We start from the raw sequence: 18,121 nt of genomic DNA, 5'->3' as shown, positions 1-18,121 counted from the left end.
TAGTTTCCAAAGCTTGTAACTACTAACCTTGTTTCAACACAGACAATTTCAGTGCCTTTCAACTTAGCCCTGAATCTTCTCTTCAAAGTTCCAGAGAATATTTAATTTTCATGCCTTCAGGTTGGGCAATGCTGATGCTCTAGAGCTTGTAAATTAGCTACATTGTGACCACTGAGGAGGGGCTCCAGCTACACACTGCGCTCCTGAGGAGGGGCTCCAGCGCACACTGTGCTCCTGAGGAGGGGCTCCAGCGCACACCACTGAACTCCTGCAGCTATCTAGCACCATGATTACAATGCTCAATGGGAATTAAGGGGCCAGCTTAGGATCAAATGTCTGACAGGGATAGCCTTAAAAAGACTGCTGCTTGGGGCTGGAGAGATGGCTCAGTGGTTAAGAGCATTGCCTGCTCTTCCGAAGGTCCTGAGTTCAATTCCCAGCAACCACATGGTGGCTCACAACCATCTGTAATGAGGTCTGGTGCCCTCTTCTGGCCTTCAGGCATACACACAGATAGAATACTGTATACATAATGAATAAATATATATATAAAAAAAAAGACTGCTGCTTTCCTTGTATGGAACACAATCTCTCTGTCTTACAGGCCTTTCTTTCTAGCGATGTTTTTTTATTGCCTTTACAATCTTGAATCGTTGTAGCTGTCATTTCCTTGCTTAACACGGATGACAAATGCATAGATCATCAGTAATAAGCAGCATAGGTCTACAGTCTGAAAGTCCTTAACCAGGCGAGCAACTGTTCAGAGAGAAAGGTGCTGTATTTTGTCTCTTCTCTGAAATGCTGTGGCTTATATAGACTGGAATTTGGGTCTTTCATTTTTTGATGGCTTGAATATTAAAAACAATTTTGTATAGTTACCAGAACTTTCAAAAGACGCTACCCAAAATGTTAAAAGTCCTAGCAATGGCTCCTCATAGACTCTGGATCAGCTGCCATTCCTCTGACAGAGGGAAGCAGGAAGCTTTGTGGCAACTTTGAAGAGGCATCACCTGAGCCTGGAGCGAACACTCCATCCTGGGATCACAACTCTCCTGAATGTGCCCCACACAGCACGCTCAAGACATCAAGACAGAGAGCGCACCACTAATAGTTAAAGCTGTTTCTTCCAAGGTTAGTCTCACGTATGGGAAGCAAAGTGGTCCTCTCTGACGCTGAGCTTGGACAACTCTGAGGAAATCCTCAGATTATGAAAACCAATTCGTATATGCGGATACGAAAGCTTCAAGACTGGTCGGTCGGCCAAACAGAAACTCCAGACCTTTAAGCCTAAGTCTAATGACTGCTGAGGTCAAGAGACCACCTAACAATTTTACTCAGACTCCAGATGCCTCTTCTGTTCGGACAACACCATCAGTTTAAAGAAAGGGCCTAAAACCACAGCACAGGCCCAGCTCTTCAGAGAGGACGCCTGGATAAGGCATGCGGTGGAGCTGTCCTAAGAAAGAATTTACTTATTTGTTTATTCTTGGTTTTGTTTTTCTAAGACAGGCTTTCATTCTGTAGCCCAGCAAGCCGCAAACTTGTGGAAGTCCTGCTTTAGCCTTATAAATACTAGGATCACAGCAGTGAGCCGCCATGCCTAGCCCAACAAGGGATTTAAACAAGAACCGAGGGAGCTCGTGACTGGTCCAGATCCAGAAGCAGTTCTCAAAGTGCCAGTCTTCAAAGGTAAAGGAAGGCAAGATACTGAAAAAAGAACAAGTACGTTCAAGAGAAACCTTCCCTCTACGTTTCCGTTTCTGTCTCGCCTTTGGGTCAAACGCGCAGTCCTCAGGCTCATCACAGGAACACTTTCTGACCCCATATGCCATGTCTTCCTGTGTAAACACACAACAATATCTCCCTAATCACTTCATAATCTACAACAGAAGTCCATGCCACAGACGCCTACTCACCTTTAGCACCAATCTCTTTATCGTTAGTTTCCCTATGCAACATTTTGTTCTGTCTCCAAGATACACAGTGTGGAAAAACAAGGTAGAGAGGTCCTTCTGTGAGACAGTACCAGGAAGCTCAAGTTGAAGGATGGTGGGGGTAGACAGCAAAGTTCCTTTTGTAAACTTAGTCAAGTGCACACGGTATACATATTCTCCTGGGTATAAACAATTTACACAAATTAATTTACATCAGCAACATAACCAAAACAATGGCAGATCAAATTCCCCTGTGACAATCAAGGAGTGGGCAGTGCTCTGAGGGCTAAAAAGTCAGAGTCACTGAAAACGCCCAGTGGCCATGGCCCCCTCGCCAGTGGCATTTAGGGTAGCGGGAAAGAGAGCGGACAGTGTGCCCGTTATTGCAGGTACTGGGCTGTCGGGCAGCACCGCAGTTCACAGCAGGGACATCACACTTCCCTCAGGTTACCGAGTCTTTCTTCTTCCTGAACGGCGACTTCAGCCTCCTCCACACACTGCTTTTGGGTTTAGACTTTTTCTCCATGGACAATACTAATTCCTTTTCTTTCTTACGAATCTCGCGAACAAGAGCATGGAAAACGTCATCGATATAGTAACGATACGCAGCAGAGGTCTCAAAAAACGGACAGCTGAATTCCCGCGCCAGAGATAACCCCTCTTCCTTGGAGACCTTCAAAGGCACAAACATGAGAAAATGTATAGTGCACAGCAGGCAGCAGTTACAGCTGTCACAAAGAGTCAGTGGCTTCCTTACCTGGACAGGGCTCCCCGCTGGAGAGGGGCCAGCAGAGAACACAGCCCCGGGAAACTGAGGGCCCAAGCTGTATACCACAGGACTCCAAATCACAGGGTTCTATTTCCAGTGTACTTACCAGATTGCTGTTTTAAAGACAGTCTCTTGTAAGTCTTCCATCTGTATCTTAGGAGTGCCTGGATTACATGTGTATGCCTCCATGCCTGCTTTAATGCAGGGTTAGGGACAGAGCCCACATAATTTTTCAATTGTTTTGTCAAGACAGGGTTTCTCTGTGTAGCCCTAGCTGCCCAGGCACTTTGTTCTGCAGATCAGGCTAGCCTCAAACCCAGAGATCCAGCTGCCTCTGTCTCACACCCAGCTTCCTGCATGGTAGGCAGACACACCACCAACTGAACTTTACAACTCAGCCTCTCTTTTCTTTTCTGAGGCAAGGCTTCCCTCTGGTCTAGAGCTTGTCAAGTATGCTGGCCAACAAACCCCAGTGTTCTGCCCGTTTCCAACTCCCTAGTGTTGGGGTTATAAACCATCATGTCTGGATTTCAAAACAAAAACAAGAAATGAAATCTATGCAGGGCGGTGGTGGCACACACCTTTAATCCCAGCACTTGGGAGGCAGAGGCAGGCGGATCTCTGTGAGTTTGAGGCCAGCCTGGTCTACAGAGTGAGTTCCAGGACAGCCAGGGCTACACAGGAAAACCCTGTCTCACTGAACTCAGGTCTCAGACCCTCTTAAAAAAAGGTGCTTTACTGACTGAACTGAGTCTCCAATCCTTTCAGTGGAACTTTTGGAAACAGATATCAAGTAAATACACATATTGATAATGATAGCTTTCTTTATGCTTTTGATTTTTCAGGACAGGGTTTCTCTGGGCAGCTTTGGAGCCTGTCCTGGAATTCCTTCTGCAGATCAGACTAGCCTCAAACTCAGAGATCCACCTGCCTCTGCCTACTGAGTGCTGGGATTAAAGGTGTGCACCACCATTGCCCAGATTTATTTATATTTTGGATTATTATTATTTTACGTGTATGGGTGTCCTGCCTACATGTATGTCTGTGTGCATGTATGTGCCTGGTACTCCTGGAGGCCAGAGGCATCAGATGCCCTGGAACTGGGGTTACAGACAGTTCTGAGTCATACCATGTGAACGCTGGGACGGAGGAGTCCTCCGCAAGGGTAACCAGTATTCTTAACCTCTGACCCTAAAGTTTCCATTAGTTTTATTAAGTGTTCGTTTATCTACTGTATGTGGAAGGCCTGAATCCCAGCACGTGTTTAAAGTCAACAGAGAATCAGCTGGCAACTCTGTGGAACTGGTTCTCTTGTTTCACCTCTGTGTGGATTTTAGGGATTGGATTCAGGCCACCGTATTTCCAGGCAAACAAGCGCCTTTACTGAGACTTCTTGTTGCCCTTAGCTCTATTGATATCTAAACTTTTATTTTGTGGTGCTGGGGATTGAACCCGCGTCCCTGTGTACGCTAGGCAGAAGCTCTACCACTAAACTACAGCCAAACGTCCTTTCTGATGATTCAGAAAGCTAACCGCTCATGATCCTTACTTAATAAGTATTCTATTGCCATCTATTGGTTTGCTAACTGACTGTCTGGGCCTAGGGCTACAAACCCTAGGCTGCCCTCTAATGTGTGGTGATCCTCCTGCCTAGCCTGTTAAATGCTTAGGTTATAGGTTATTATGTGTCTAAAACCCTGTGCGTTGATTTCTAAAAATCCAGATTTTATATATTATAACAGGAAATTTATAGCTAAAGGGACATTTCCAAAGCTAGGGATAGGCTAATTTTCATTTTCTATTTTAAGGCAAAGCAATCTTCAAGAAACAAACAACCACCCACAACATTGCAGGCCCTGCTTCTCACCTGCCGCAGCTGCTTCAGGTCCGATTTGTTTCCCACGAGAACCACTGGTGTGTCGTCAGTGCGTCTGACACGGTAAATCAGCTGTTTAAACTCCCGAACTTCATGAAAACTTCGGCGATCCGTGATCGAGTAACAGATGATAAATCCTTCTCCTGCCCTCATATACTGATCCCGCATGGCTGTAAACTCTGCCTGGAGGGAAGCAAAGGTCCATTGCTGCAATCAGACCTGCACACACACCAGCTACCTCAGAGTCAGAAACAGCATGTCAATTACCTGCTCTCCTGAGGCAGAGCATGGAAGTCAAGAGAGACAAACTAGTGATTCTGTTCATAGACGCCTGCCCCCCTCCTAAAGGACACACTCTACCCACACAGTTCTGGGTTCAGTACCTGCCCGGCTGTATCCAGAATGTCCAGGTTGGCAGGCTCATCGTCGATGCGGATCCGGATCTTGTATGCATCCTCTACAGGAGGGAGGAACACACATGTGGGAAGAAGCAAGGATCTGAAAACTTGCCCCACAGAAGAGGCAGTCCCGTCCAATTTTATTCACTTATTTTGGTAGAGGCAGACCTTGAATCCAGGGGTTCAAACAGTGGGCAAATGCTCTACCCCTGAGCTATATTCCCAGGCTTCAGCTTCTTACGTTTGCTCTCAGGCGTTCGCATGTACACATGTAAATGCATGAATGCTCATGTGTGTATGTGTGCACATGTGCATGGAGATCCAGGGCTCATACTGGATCTCACTAGGCAGCTTGCTCAATGAAGCCTGTCTTTGACTGTGGAGGCTGGAATTTCATGTAAGTCAGTTACCAGGGTTCCGGGGATCTGAACTCAACTCTGCTTCTAGCTTATAAAGCAAGCCCTCAAACCTCCAAACCATCTCCCCAGCCCACCAAGTTCTCTAAGGAATTTTATTATTAGTGATGTATATGTACATGCATGATGTATGTGTGTATGTATGTGTATGCATATGGAGGTCAAGGGTCAAATTTATGACGTCAGCTTTTCCCTTATACCTTTCTATGCACTCTAAGTCACAACACGAGTAGGGCGAGCACTCTTACCTGCTGAGCATCTCAGCGGCCCTGGATTGTTTTTATGTGCTTAATTTTCTCAGGATGCTATAAATTCATCAAAATATGTAGATTAGTTTTTCTTTGTTCATGGGTGGTCATGTATTTTTTTGTTTTGTTTTAAAAAGGCTTATTTATTTATTATTTATTTATTAATCTGTGCACAGAGTTCTGCCTGCAGGCCAAAAGAGGGCACCAGATCTCATTACAAATTGTTGTGAGCCACCATGTGGTTGCTGGGAATTGAATTCAGGATTTACGGAAGAGCAGCCAATGCCCTTAACTGCTAAGCCATCTCTCTAGCCCTTGTTTTGTTTTTTGAGACAGAGTTTCTTTGTAAAGCCTTGGTTGTCCAAGAATTAGCTCTGTAAACCAAGCTGGTCTCAAACTCACAGAGATCCATTTGCCTCTGCCCCCAAGTGCTGGGATTAAAAGCATGAGCTACCACCACCCGGCATGGTTATATATCTTATTCACAGCTGCAAATCTAAATCTAAAAGTTAATTCTGAGCATCTGAGAAGGAGAGGCAGGAGGATCTCTTTGAATTCAAGGCCAATTTTGTTTACATAATGAGTTCTAGGTGTGCTAGGGCTGCAAAGGGAGATGTTGTCTTAAAAAAAAAAGAAAGGAGGGGCTGGAGAGATGGTTCAGTGGTTAAGAGCATTGCCTGCTCTTCCAAGGGTCCTGAGTTCAATTCCCAGCAACCACATGGTGGCTCACAACCATCTGTAATGAGGTCTGGTGCCCTCTTCTGGCTTGCAGGAAGAATATTGTATACATAAAAAAAAAAAAGGAAGGAAGGAAGGAAAAGAGGGAAGAAGGGAGGGAGGGAGGGAGGGCTGGAGAGATGACTCAGTGGTTAAGAGCACTGGCTGTTCCTCCAGAGGAGGTTCAGTTCCCAGCACCCACATGGTGGTTCACAACCATCTATAACTTCAGTTCCAGAGGAACCAATGCTCTCACCAGATACATACACGGTACACAGACATACATACAGGTAAAACACTAATACAGAGAAAATAAATAGTAAAAAAAAAAAAAAAAGAGCCAGACATTGGTGGCGTATGCCTTTAATCCTAGCACTCAGGAGGCAGAGGCAGATGGATCTCTGTGAGTTTGAGCCCAGCCTACAAAGCAAGTTCCAGGACAGTTAGCACTACACAGAGAAACACAGCCTCAAAAATAAGAAAAATAAAAAGAAAAGAAAAGAAGGAAGGGAGGGTGGGAGAGAGGAAGGGAGAAGAGAGAAAGAAAGAAAAAGATGGTCTTAGTCACTGTGCTACTGCTGTGAAGACACCACAACCAGGGCTCTCAGGAAGCAAAGCATTTAACTGGGCTGGTTTCCAGTCTCAGAGGGTTAGTCTGTAGCTATGGTGGGGAGCATGCATGATGTGAGAGCAGCAGCTCAGTGCTGTGTCCTGTTGCACAGGCTGAGAGAAAGCGAGTGGAGACTGAGCTCAAATCTCACCCTGTGATACTTCTTCTAACAAGGCCACAATCCTAACCCAATCCTTTCCGACAGTTTCATTCTCTCTGTCACTAAACATTCACATACATGGACCTGTGGGGTCATTCTCATTCACATACATGGACCTGTGGGGTCATTCTTATTCACATACATGGACCTGTGGGGGGTCATTCTTATTCACATACATGGACCTGTGGGGTCATTCTCATTCACATACATGGACCTGTGGGGTCATTCTTATTCACATACATGGACCTGTGGGGGTCATTCTTATTCACATACATGGACCTGTGGGGGGTCATTCTTATTCACATACATGGACCTGTGGGGGGTCATTCTTATTCACATACATGGACCTGTGGGGTCATTCTCATTCACATACATGGACCTGTGGGGTCATTCTCATTCACATACATGGACCTGTGGGGTCATTCTCATTCACATACATGGACCTGTGGGGGTCATTCTTATTCACATACATGGACCTGTGGGGGTCATTCTTATTCACATACATGGACCTGTGGGGGTCATTCTTATTCACATACATGGACCTGTGGGGGGTCATTCTTATTCACATACATGGACCTGTGGGGGTCATTCTTATTCACATACATGGACCTGTGGGGTCATTCTTATTCACATACATGGACCTGTGGGGTCATTCTTATTCACATACATGGACCTGTGGGGGTCATTCTTATTCATATACATGGACCTGTGGGGTCATTCTTATTCACATACATGGACCTGTGGGGTCATTCTTATCCACATATATGGACCTGTGGGGTCATTCTCATTCACGTACATGGACCTGTGGGGTCATTCTTATTCACATACATGGACCTGTGGGGTCATTCTTATTCAAACCACCACAAGGACTCTTTTTTGTTGTTGTTGTTTTGTTTTTCAAGACAGGGTTTCTCTGTAGCTTTGGATTCTGTCCTGGCACTAGCTCTTGTAGACCAGGCTGGTCTCGAACTCCCAGAGATCCGCCTGCCTCTGCCTCCCGAGTGCTGGGATTAAAGGCGTGCGCCACCACCACCACAAGGATTATGAAAGAATTTCTTTTAAAACAGTAAGTCAGGGGCAGGGGAAGTGGCTCAACTGGTACTGTTGTGCTATGCAGGCCTGGCGACCTGAGTTAGAACCCCAGGATCCACATGAAAGTAGGATGGACAGAACTTTCACACATTTGCTGTGGCATCTATGCCTACACACACATCATGCACATTTAAAAAAAAAATGTAACCGCTGGGCGTAGTGGTGCATGCTTTAGTCCCAGGTGCCGTTTATTAACGCACATACAGAACATTAGGCTAGGCAAACTGTAAAGCACTATCATTTCCACCTTACAGAGAAGGTAAGCAAGGTATGGTGGACACACCCTTAATCCCACCACTGGTAGGGGCAGGCAAGGGGCAGAGGCAGGCAGATGTCTGAGTTTGAGGCCAAATGGAGTTGCAGGTGAAACTGTCTTAGAAAAAAAGACTTAGAAAGAATTAAAAGGCTAATCCTAAAATCCTGAATGTCTTCTTAACTGAAGTTCAGTGGTGATGGAGCCAGCATGCACTGCGGTTCCTCTTCACAACTCACCCACAGCACTGGTTTTAAAAGGTGGAGTCCCCGTGCCTGGATACTTTTGTTTAAAGACTTACTTTTATTTTATGCATGTGAGTGTTATGGCTGAAAGTGTATTGTGTGTCTGATGCCCTCAGAGGTCAGGATATGGTATCAGACTGCCTGGAACTGCAGCACTAGATGGCTGTGAGCTGTCGTGGTAGTGTTGGAAACCCTGTCTGCGACCCTGCGAGCACAGCTGTGTACTGTACCCAATGAAGCGTCCCTCACAGCTTCACTATTTTCTAGAAAATGTCACAACCCCTCCATTTTGAAACCAAGCTCTTTTCTGCATATTACTGTCAGGTGCAACACTATGTTAAACGCAGGTCGTAAGCATGTGACCTGAGCGATCTTTAGCCCTTTACAAAATTTTAATTTTATTACATTTTTGCTATTTATTTTTTGTTTTGTAGAGAGGGTCTCACTATGTAACCCTGGCTGGCCAACTTGATATGGAGACCAGGCTGTCCTGGAACTACAGGCGTGAGCCACCGCCACCTGGCTCACATCTACCTTCTTCAAAGTGGATTTCTATAATCATGGAAAACACAGAAAAGTAAAAGAGAGGGCTGGAGAGATGGCTCAGAGGTTAAGAGCATTGCCTGCTCTTCCAAAGGTCCTGAGTTCAATTCCCAGCAACCACATGGTGGCTCACAACCATCTGTAATGGAGTCTGGTACCCTCTTCTGGCCTGAAGGCATACACACAGACAGAATATTGTATACATAATAAATAAATAAATATTAAAAAAAAAAAGAAAAGTAAAAGAGAATCAACTGCCACACAGGGTGGTACAGGGCTTGAATCCCAGAACTCAGGAGAAAGAGGCAGGCGGATCTCTGAGTTCAAGACCAACCTAGTGTACAGAGTGAGGTCCTGGGCTGCCAGGACTATGCCAAGAAACCCTGTCTCGAAAAAAAAACTAGGCACATACACCCCAAGATAAATCCTCTTAACATTTTCAAAGTAATGATATTCTTTTTTTTAATATTTATTTTTTTATTTATTATGTATACAATATTCTGTCTGTGTATATGCCTGCAGGCCAGAAGAGGGCACCAGACCCCATTACAGATGGTTGTGAGCCACCATGTGGTTGCTGGGAATTGAACTCAGGACCTTTGGAAGAGCAGGCAATGCTCTTAACCTCTGAGCCATCTCTCCAGCCCCCCCAATGATATTCTTTTAAAGGTTCTGTGTACATGTCGGCACACTCATGCCACATGCTGCAGGTGGAGTTCAGAGGACAACTTTCCTTCCACCATGTGAGACTCAAGTTATCAGGCTCGGCAGACTCGCCATCCCATGACACAGCATGGCTACGGAGGGGAGAGGACGTGCAGGAACTGATTCTCACCTTCTACCATGGGAGTTACCGGGATCTTACGTCAGGCTTGGTGACAGGTGCCATCTCACAGGTCCCCAAACTAGATTTTAATTTCAGTCACACAGATATGTGCTTCTATGTGAGTATATACATATATTCACTTACAGCACTCAAGACAAGTATTTGCTGCTGAATCACACAGTGCTGTCAGAGAGCAGCAGAGTCGGGTAAAAAATGTACTGATTGACGGCTCCAGCAGATGGCCTGGGTTTGGCTCACAACACCCCTATAAGAGCTTACAAAATTCTGTTAACTCCAGTCCATGGGATCGAATGCCCTTCCTCTGCCTCTGTAGGCACCAGGCACACTGCGGTGCACAGACACATACAGGAAACACCTATAGCCATCAAATAAAAAATCAGTCTTTTAAGCCCCGAATTCAATCCACAACACTGCAGACAAACTGGTGAAACCTTCTTGGGGTGAAAAAATATGAATTTTACCTTAAAAATAAGAGAGCTGGGGACTTAGTGTGACAGTGTGTTTGTCTAGTGTGTCCAAGGTCCAGATTCAACTCCAAGCACAACAAAAAGGTTGTTTAATGTCGCTTATAAAAAATTAAATACAAAAAGAAGTAAGAGATGGCTCTGGAGCTCTCTTGAATTTTAGTTTATCTAAAGATATTTCTATTATTATGTATGCACATGACTCTAGCAGTGGGTGTGCAGAGGTCAAGAGACCAGTGGTGGCGGCGAGCCATGTGGTGGCAGATAGCGGGCCCTGGGAGCAGCCAGTCCCAGGCAGAGACAGCTGCTGGTCCCAGAGCAGTGGTGGCGGGCCATGTGGCAGCAGACAGTGGGCCCCAGGCAGAGTAGGCTGCTGGTCCCCGAGCAATGGCTGGTTCCAGGCAGGGAGACACATGGCGGGCGGGCAGAAGACAGAAACATGGATAGACACAACATGCAGGGTGAGGTTGAATGTTTATTCAGGGGGTTATGGAGGAGGAAGGGTGAAGGGAGGACAGAGAGAGAGAGAGAGAGAAAGAGAGAGAGAGAGAGAGAGAGAGGAGGAGGAGGAGGAGGAGAAAGAGACAAAGAAGGGGGGAAGCAGAGAAGTGGGGAGAGAGGCAGAAGCGAAGCTGCCTCTCTGAGAGGAAGATGGAAAAGAGAACGAGCTCAGGCCGGAAGCTGAAGATCAGCCTGCCTCAGCGGATGGGGAGGGGAATGGGTGTGGCTTGTCTCTTAAAGGGACCAAAACCATAACAGACCACCTTTGTGGACTCGGGTTTCTCCTCCATCTCCTCCCACCTTTACATGGGTTCAGTTGAAATTCAGGTCACCAGGCTTTTGGGGCGAGCACCTTTCCACTGATGTTAAGGTGGAGGTTATAGAAGTAGAGTTTTGTTTTCAGTGAAGGAGACTTGGGGAAGTTGGATTTCCTTCTCCATGAGCTACCATGATAAAACAAAAGATAATCAGTGGTCCCCGTGCTCTGAACTGTTGGTCAGGGTTATAACACAGCACACAAGAACAGACAGAACGTGGGCATGACCAAAGAAAATTCTGCTCATTTTGATAGTCTAAAAACCTATACAGGAGAAGAGAATAAAGAAGGTGTAGGAACATATCTATCCTACCAAGGAGTGAAGTGGACCTAGTAGACCCTGAAGCCTGAGCTCAGGGTCTGGGTTCCCAGCCCAACTAAGGCGACCAAGTGACATTTTCCAGTCAATCTCTAGGTGTGGCTAGTTATCACCATAAACAAGGGCAGAATAACGTGGTGGGTGTGGTAGGCTGCTAGCCAGTCTTCCTACACTCAGGAACCAGCAGTGCAGGAGGGCATGCGTGGCAAACACACAGCCTGCAGGGCAGAGGGTAGATACTGACCCTGCCTGGCCACCTAGCCAGCACAGGCAATGTCCCTCTAGTGCAGCATCACTGGAGTCAAGAGTGGATGGCCTAGCGCTAACGCTCGGCACTAAGTAAACGATCCTAACCCTGAAGTCTCTTTCTTCAGTTCCCACGCCGCAGCTGAATCTCTGAAACAATCTCTAAAGTTGACAGAGCAAAGCTAGGACACAGCTCGGTGGTACAGCATAGACTTAGCCTGTGTGAGGCCCCAGGCTTGATCCCTACCACAAAAAATAAATAACTCCCATAGAGCTCAATAAAAAGACAAGTGCTCCCACTTTCCCCAAACCCACAGAAGCACATGCTAAATGAAATGACAACAGCCACAGCATGGCAGGCTTTTGTTTTGTTTTACAGAGGGCCTCTTGGCCAGCCTATAACTCTTTATGTAACCCAGACTGGTGAATTCACATTCCTTTGCCTCCCAAGGGCTGGGATTACAGATGTGTGCCATCACTCCCAGCTAATGGCAGAGCTTCTGTCCCCTCCTTAACCCTACTTTTCTTTTATATAATCACTCAGAATCAAAACTGCTGCTGGGTGGTGGCACACGCCTTTTATTGCAGCAGAGGTAGGCGGAACTCTGAGTTCGAGGTCAGCCTGGTCAACAGAGCACAAATTCCAGGACAGTCAAGGCTACACAGAGAAACCCTGTCTCAAAAAAACAAAACAAACAAACAAACAAAAAAACCCACAACTGTTTCCTAATGATTTAGGAGTGAGGAACAGTCTCAGTCAACAGAAGATAGCAACCAAAAACAACAATAATACAGTCCACACACCATAGACCTGGGCATGGTAGCTCAGGCCTGTAATCCCAGACTAAGGCGTAAGGTGTGCTGTGTGTTTAAGGCTAGTTTGGGCTCAATCTTTTATCAAAAGAAAACAAAACACAACTTAAAACAAACAACACAAAACAAAGCTGGGGATACAGCTCAGTGGTAGAGCCACTGCCTGGTGTGCTTGGTCTGAAGTCTCAGGCTCAATCCCCAGCGTTAAAAAAAGACTGATTTACTCTATTGGCACTCTAAAGATGACAAAGACACAGATGATGTTGCTATATACCCAGCTGCAGGGATAAGGAAATAAATCAAGAGCTTCCAGTGGGAGCTGGGTCTAAGAGTTCAATAGGCTAGCTCTACTTGTTTTTCTACTTCCTTTTGTGGAAGTTCAAACCAGCTGACTCACACTGCCAGGTTAGTCTCATGTCAGAGCCTCAGAAGCGATAGCCAGAGATGGTTTCGTCGAGTAGCCTTTAAACCTTCCTTTAATCTAACGATACAGAATACATTCAGTAAAAAAAGACAAACTTTGTCTATTAATGCTCAACCTAACCCAAAGACTAAAGGTGGCATATGAAGTCTAGGAAAAAAAATAAACGGTTTATCCTTGTTTCTAAATAAGTATGAATTACATACACAAAAAAGCTCAAGATATAAATACTACTTTTTAAACTTTAACTCTGTTAAGATACTTTCACAGGATGTACCTGGAATATAAATAAGAATCTGACTTACCAATGGTGGGGTCATGATCTTCTGGGAATCGGTGGCTGATGAACTGCATTGTCATGGCTTCAAAACAAGAAATGGAACTCATGACAGTGACCATGAAGTAATGTAACTATCAGCTTTGCACAAGAGCCAGTAACCCATCTGGTGCTTTTCAAACTTCTCTGTCAAATAGAAACGGTTACCTACCGCTCTTCCCGACGCCACCAGCACCCAGCATCACTAGTTTGTATTCCCGTGACAGCGCTGCAGGGCTGCTACAGCTGCTACCAACTGGGCGAGCCCCGGAGTCCATTGTCCTTACAGCAGTCCTGGGCCCCTAGGAAAGGCCTCCTAGGGAAGGCACAAAACATTCAGTCCAGGATGGAGACAGTCGGCCAGCCTGAGTCCCAGCCTCCCACAAACACCGCGGCCTACCCTGCTCTTTGCGGAACACTAAGAAACCCAGGTCTTCTCCCTTCCCCGTTAGTCTCAGTCCTAAAACACGGCACAGATTTCTAAACTTACTTTTTACAGAAAAATAAAAACAACTTGGGCTTCTCTTCAGATTGAGGCAGTGTGCCAGTAGGAAGGAGCCGGAAGCGTGCTGAGGGCTGCCTGGTACCACCGGGTCTTCTTCAGGTTGCCGCCCCCGCTTTTCCTCCTCCCGTCCCTGCCCACCTGTGCCCGCACCTCTGAAGGAAACCCTGAGTCCGGGTTGCAGGCCGGATTCCTTCCCGAGCGGCGCCGCACAACCCACTGCCCCGCCCGGGTCCAGGAAGATGGCGCCAGCGGGCGGGGCGTAGCTCTGGCCCCGCCCCCAAGCCGACAGGGACTCTGCTCCACCCCACGCCTAGGTCTGACTTGCAAAGCCCTCTGGTCACATACTGGTCTAAGGTTTGCACGGACGGAAATGGGTGATCCACTAACCGAAACAGAAACCTTTAAAGTGAGTAACGTAGGGTTGTTTGCTACCGGGAGGAAAATCCCCGCAATCTTACCAAAATACAGGATTTCATTTAGGGTAAGTACAGTCATTGCTACATAGCGGTGCTCCTTTTTTCCAAAAAAGCTGTCATTTAACGATCCTGTGACCAAAACAGATGTTCTGAGCACCCAGTTGTTCTAATTGGAGTTCTGTGTGCTAAAAACATTAAGCCATATATGATGGCACATGCCTACAAACCCCGCATGAAAGGTATTGTTGGCAGCAAGCAGTTCAAAGGTCAGTCCTGGAGAGATTATCAGTAAAGCACTTGTTGCTTTTTTTTTTTTTTTTTTTTTTTTTTGTTTTGTTTTTCGAGACAAGGTTTCTCTGTAGCTTTGGAGCCTGTCCTGGAACTAGCTCTGTCTGTAGACTGTGCTGGTCTTGAACTCACAAATAAACATAGAACTCTCAGCAGAGGAATCTAAAATGGCTGAAAGACACTTAAGGAAATGCTCAACATCCTTAGTCATCAGAGAAACCCAAATGGCCAAGATCAAAAACACTGATGACAACTTATGCTGGAGAGGTTGTGGGGAAAAGGGAACACTCCTGCATTGCTGGTGGGAATGCAAGCTGGTACAACCCCTTTGGATGTCAGTGTGACGATTTCTCAGAAAATTAGGAAACAACCTTCCTCAAGATTCAGTAATACCACTTTTGGGTATATATCCAAAGGATGCTCAATCATGCCACAAGGACATGTGCTCAACTATGTTCATAGCAGCTTTGTTTGTCATAGCCAGAATCTGGAAACAATCTAAATATCCCTTGACCGAAGAATGGATAAGGAAAATATGGTACATTTATTTACACAAGGGAGTACTACACAGCAGAAAAAAATAAAGACAGCGTGAAATTTGCAGGAAAATGAGTGGAGCTAGAAAACATTATTTTGAGTGAGGTAACCCAGACATAGAAAGACAAATATCACATGCACTCACTCATAAGTGACTTTTAGACAAAGAGAAACCAACCCATAAATCACAATCCCAGAGAACGTAGGCAACAATGAGGACCCTAAGAGAGACATGCATGGATCTAATCTACATGAGAAGTAGAAAAAGACAAGATCTCCTGAGTAAATTGGGAGCATGGGAACCATGGGAGAGGGTTGAGGGGAGGGGAGAGGCAGGCAGGGGAGCAGAGAAAAATGTAGAGCTCAATAAAATCAATAATAATAAAGCCTCCCTTTTAAAGCAAAAAAGAAGCTGCTTTGGGCCTCTGGCAGTGCAGAATAGACCAAGGTGGAATTCTAAGTAGAGAGAGAGGAGAAAAGAAGGTGGTGTGAGAGAGATACCATGTAGCCCATGTAGCAGAAGCAGAAAGATGCCCGCCCACTGGAAACTTATGGGTAAACCAAAAGCCTTGTGGTAAAATACAAAATAATAGGAATGGGTTAATTTAAGAGGCAATAGTTAAGAGGTCTGGGCTAATAGGCTGAACAATGTTTTAATTAATACAGTTTCTGTGTGATTACTTTGGGGATGGGAGACCTGGAAATGAATAGTCTCTGCCTACATTTTATTTTTCCAAATGCTAGCTAGCCAGACATGCCTAGAAAACTAACATTTTGGAAACGGAGGCAGGTGTTCTTCAAGTCTGTCTGGTCTACACATCAGAGCTTCAAGGCAGCCAGTGCTAAATAATGAGACCCCTAATCTCCAAAAAACCCAAAGTGGGGAAGGACTGGGATGTACCTCAATGGCAGAATTTTACCTAGCATGGATAAAGTTCTGGGTTCAAATGCCAAAAGGACAAAACAGAAAATAAAATAGGGGCAGGAGATGGTTCCGTGATTAAGAGCACTGGCTGCTCTTCTAAAGGACCTGGGCTCAATTCCCAGCACACACATGGAAGTTCACAAACGCCTGTAATCCAGTTCCAAGTGATTTGACATCTTCACACAGACCATACATGCAGGCAAAACCTCAATGCACATAAATCTTTAAAACAACAACAAAAAGCTAAGATGTGATGGCAAGTATTTTTAATCCCAGCACTAGGAAGGAAGCAGGTGGATCTGAGTTTAAGGCCAGCCTCATGCATAAAGTATAAGCCAGAGCTATCCTATATAAGAGACAGAGAAATACAGAGAGAGACAGAGAGAGAGAGAGAAGAGAGAGAAACATTCAAATGTCTTTTGGCTGGGCAGTAGCTGTAACTACCCTGAACTACACAGTGACATGTTAAAAACCAGGTAAAGGGGCTGGAGAGATGGCTCAGCAGTTAAGAGCACTGGCTGCTCTTCCAAAGGTCCTGAGTTCAATTCCCAGCAACCACATGGCCCAGCAACCACATGGTGGTTCACAACCATCTGTAATGAGGTCCAGTGTCCTCTTCTGGCCTGTAGGCATACATGTAGAAAGAATAGTATTATATACATAATAGATAAATAATAAAACAAAACAACCAGGTAGAGCCAGGTGGTGGTCATACATGTCCTTAATCCCAGAATGGAGCAGCAGGTGGTTATTCGTTAGTGCAAGGCCAGACTGGACTACAGACCGAGTTCCAGGACAGCCAGGGCTAAACAGAGAAACCCTATCTCCAAAAACCAAAAGTTAAACAAACAAACAAAAAAAGCAAAACAGGAAGAAGGCCAAGTGTAATGGCCATCTTTAATCCCAGCTCTCTGGAAAAGGATAGTCTGTTTTCGAGTTCCAAGTCAGCCAGGGCTGCATAGTGAGACCCTGACTCAACCCCTTACCCCAAAAGACAAGGCCAGCAAGGTGCCTCAGAAGGTTTTAAGTGCTTGCCAAGTGTGATCCCCGGACCACAGCGTTAGTAAAGAACTGAAAACTACCATTTTTAAGATCTATTTATATTTTATTCTTTGGTTTTTCGAGACAGGGTTTCCTCTGTTTAACAGCCCTAGCTGTCCTGGAACTAGCTCTTGTAGACCAGGCCGGCCTCGAACTCACAGAGAGCCACCTGCCTGTCTCCCGAGTGCTGGGATTAAAGGCGTGCGCCACCACTGCCTGGCTGATCTACTTATTTTTCTATAGAAAATATATTGCAAGATATACGTATGTGTGTGTGTGGTGTTATCTTGTTTGTGTTCTAACAAAGAGCTTGCATGAAGATCAGAGGGCAGAGCTAGTTAGACCGTTGAGGTCTGGCGGTCTGTACAGACAGGAAGTGATATGGCTGGGCAGAGAGTGGAAAGAGGAGGGGACAGTAGTTAGGCCATTTTTTGGCTGAGGATTTAGCAAAATAAAGGGTGCCTTAGCTCGTTCCTTTCTCTGATCTTTCAACACTTGCCCCAGTATCTAACTCTGGGTTTTTAGTAATAAGACCAATTAGGACACATACAATACAGATGCAGCTCTCCTTGGGGGCCAAAAGCACACACAGTGAACCCACCTCAAAAATAAAAACAAATAATTGAAGGAAAATTTAGAAAATAGGAAACACAAAACTTAAAAATCTTTTAATATTTCAATAATTTTGACTTTATAAAGTCCAGGAGCATATGCAAATATTAGAGCCTGTTAAGTTTTTCTTGGGTAGGGAAATAACTGCATTACGCTATGAATAAAGAATTTATTGAGGGACTGGAGAGATGGCTCAAAGGTTAAGAGTATTCGCTGCTCTTCCAAAAGACCTGGGTCCAATTCCCAGCAACCACACGACAGCTCACAATTATCTGTAACTAGCTCCAGGGAAT

At 45.5% G+C, this 18,121-nt stretch overlaps 1 protein-coding gene across 2 annotated transcripts; it reads right to left on the bottom strand.

The window, feature by feature from the left end:
• Positions 1–1,912: 1,912 nt before the first annotated feature.
• Positions 1,913–14,251, bottom strand: Rit1 (Ras like without CAAX 1). Of its 2 annotated transcripts, none has more exons than XM_041656353.1 (6): positions 13,995–14,251; positions 13,677–13,820; positions 13,494–13,550; positions 4,963–5,036; positions 4,571–4,762; positions 1,913–2,607 (listed from the first exon to the last, which is right to left on the bottom strand). In XM_041656353.1, exons 2-6 carry the CDS (start codon positions 13,780–13,782, stop codon positions 2,377–2,379), a joined length of 660 nt encoding a protein of 219 aa, XP_041512287.1. In that variant the 5' UTR covers positions 13,783–13,820; positions 13,995–14,251; the 3' UTR covers positions 1,913–2,376. The 2 variants fall into 2 exon arrangements, with proteins under 2 accessions (XP_041512287.1, XP_041512288.1); XM_041656354.1 differs by having other exon boundaries at positions 14,160–14,250.
• Between the last annotated feature and the right edge of the window lie 3,870 nt (positions 14,252–18,121).

The sequence above is a fragment of the Microtus oregoni genome, unplaced genomic scaffold (assembly GCF_018167655.1).
Source record: "Microtus oregoni isolate MIOR12 unplaced genomic scaffold, Mior012 000007F_ref0000211, whole genome shotgun sequence".
Taxonomy (NCBI): domain Eukaryota; kingdom Metazoa; phylum Chordata; class Mammalia; order Rodentia; family Cricetidae; genus Microtus; species Microtus oregoni.
Note: the sequence above shows the minus strand (reverse complement) of the source record. Positions and strands in the feature narration are given on the sequence as shown.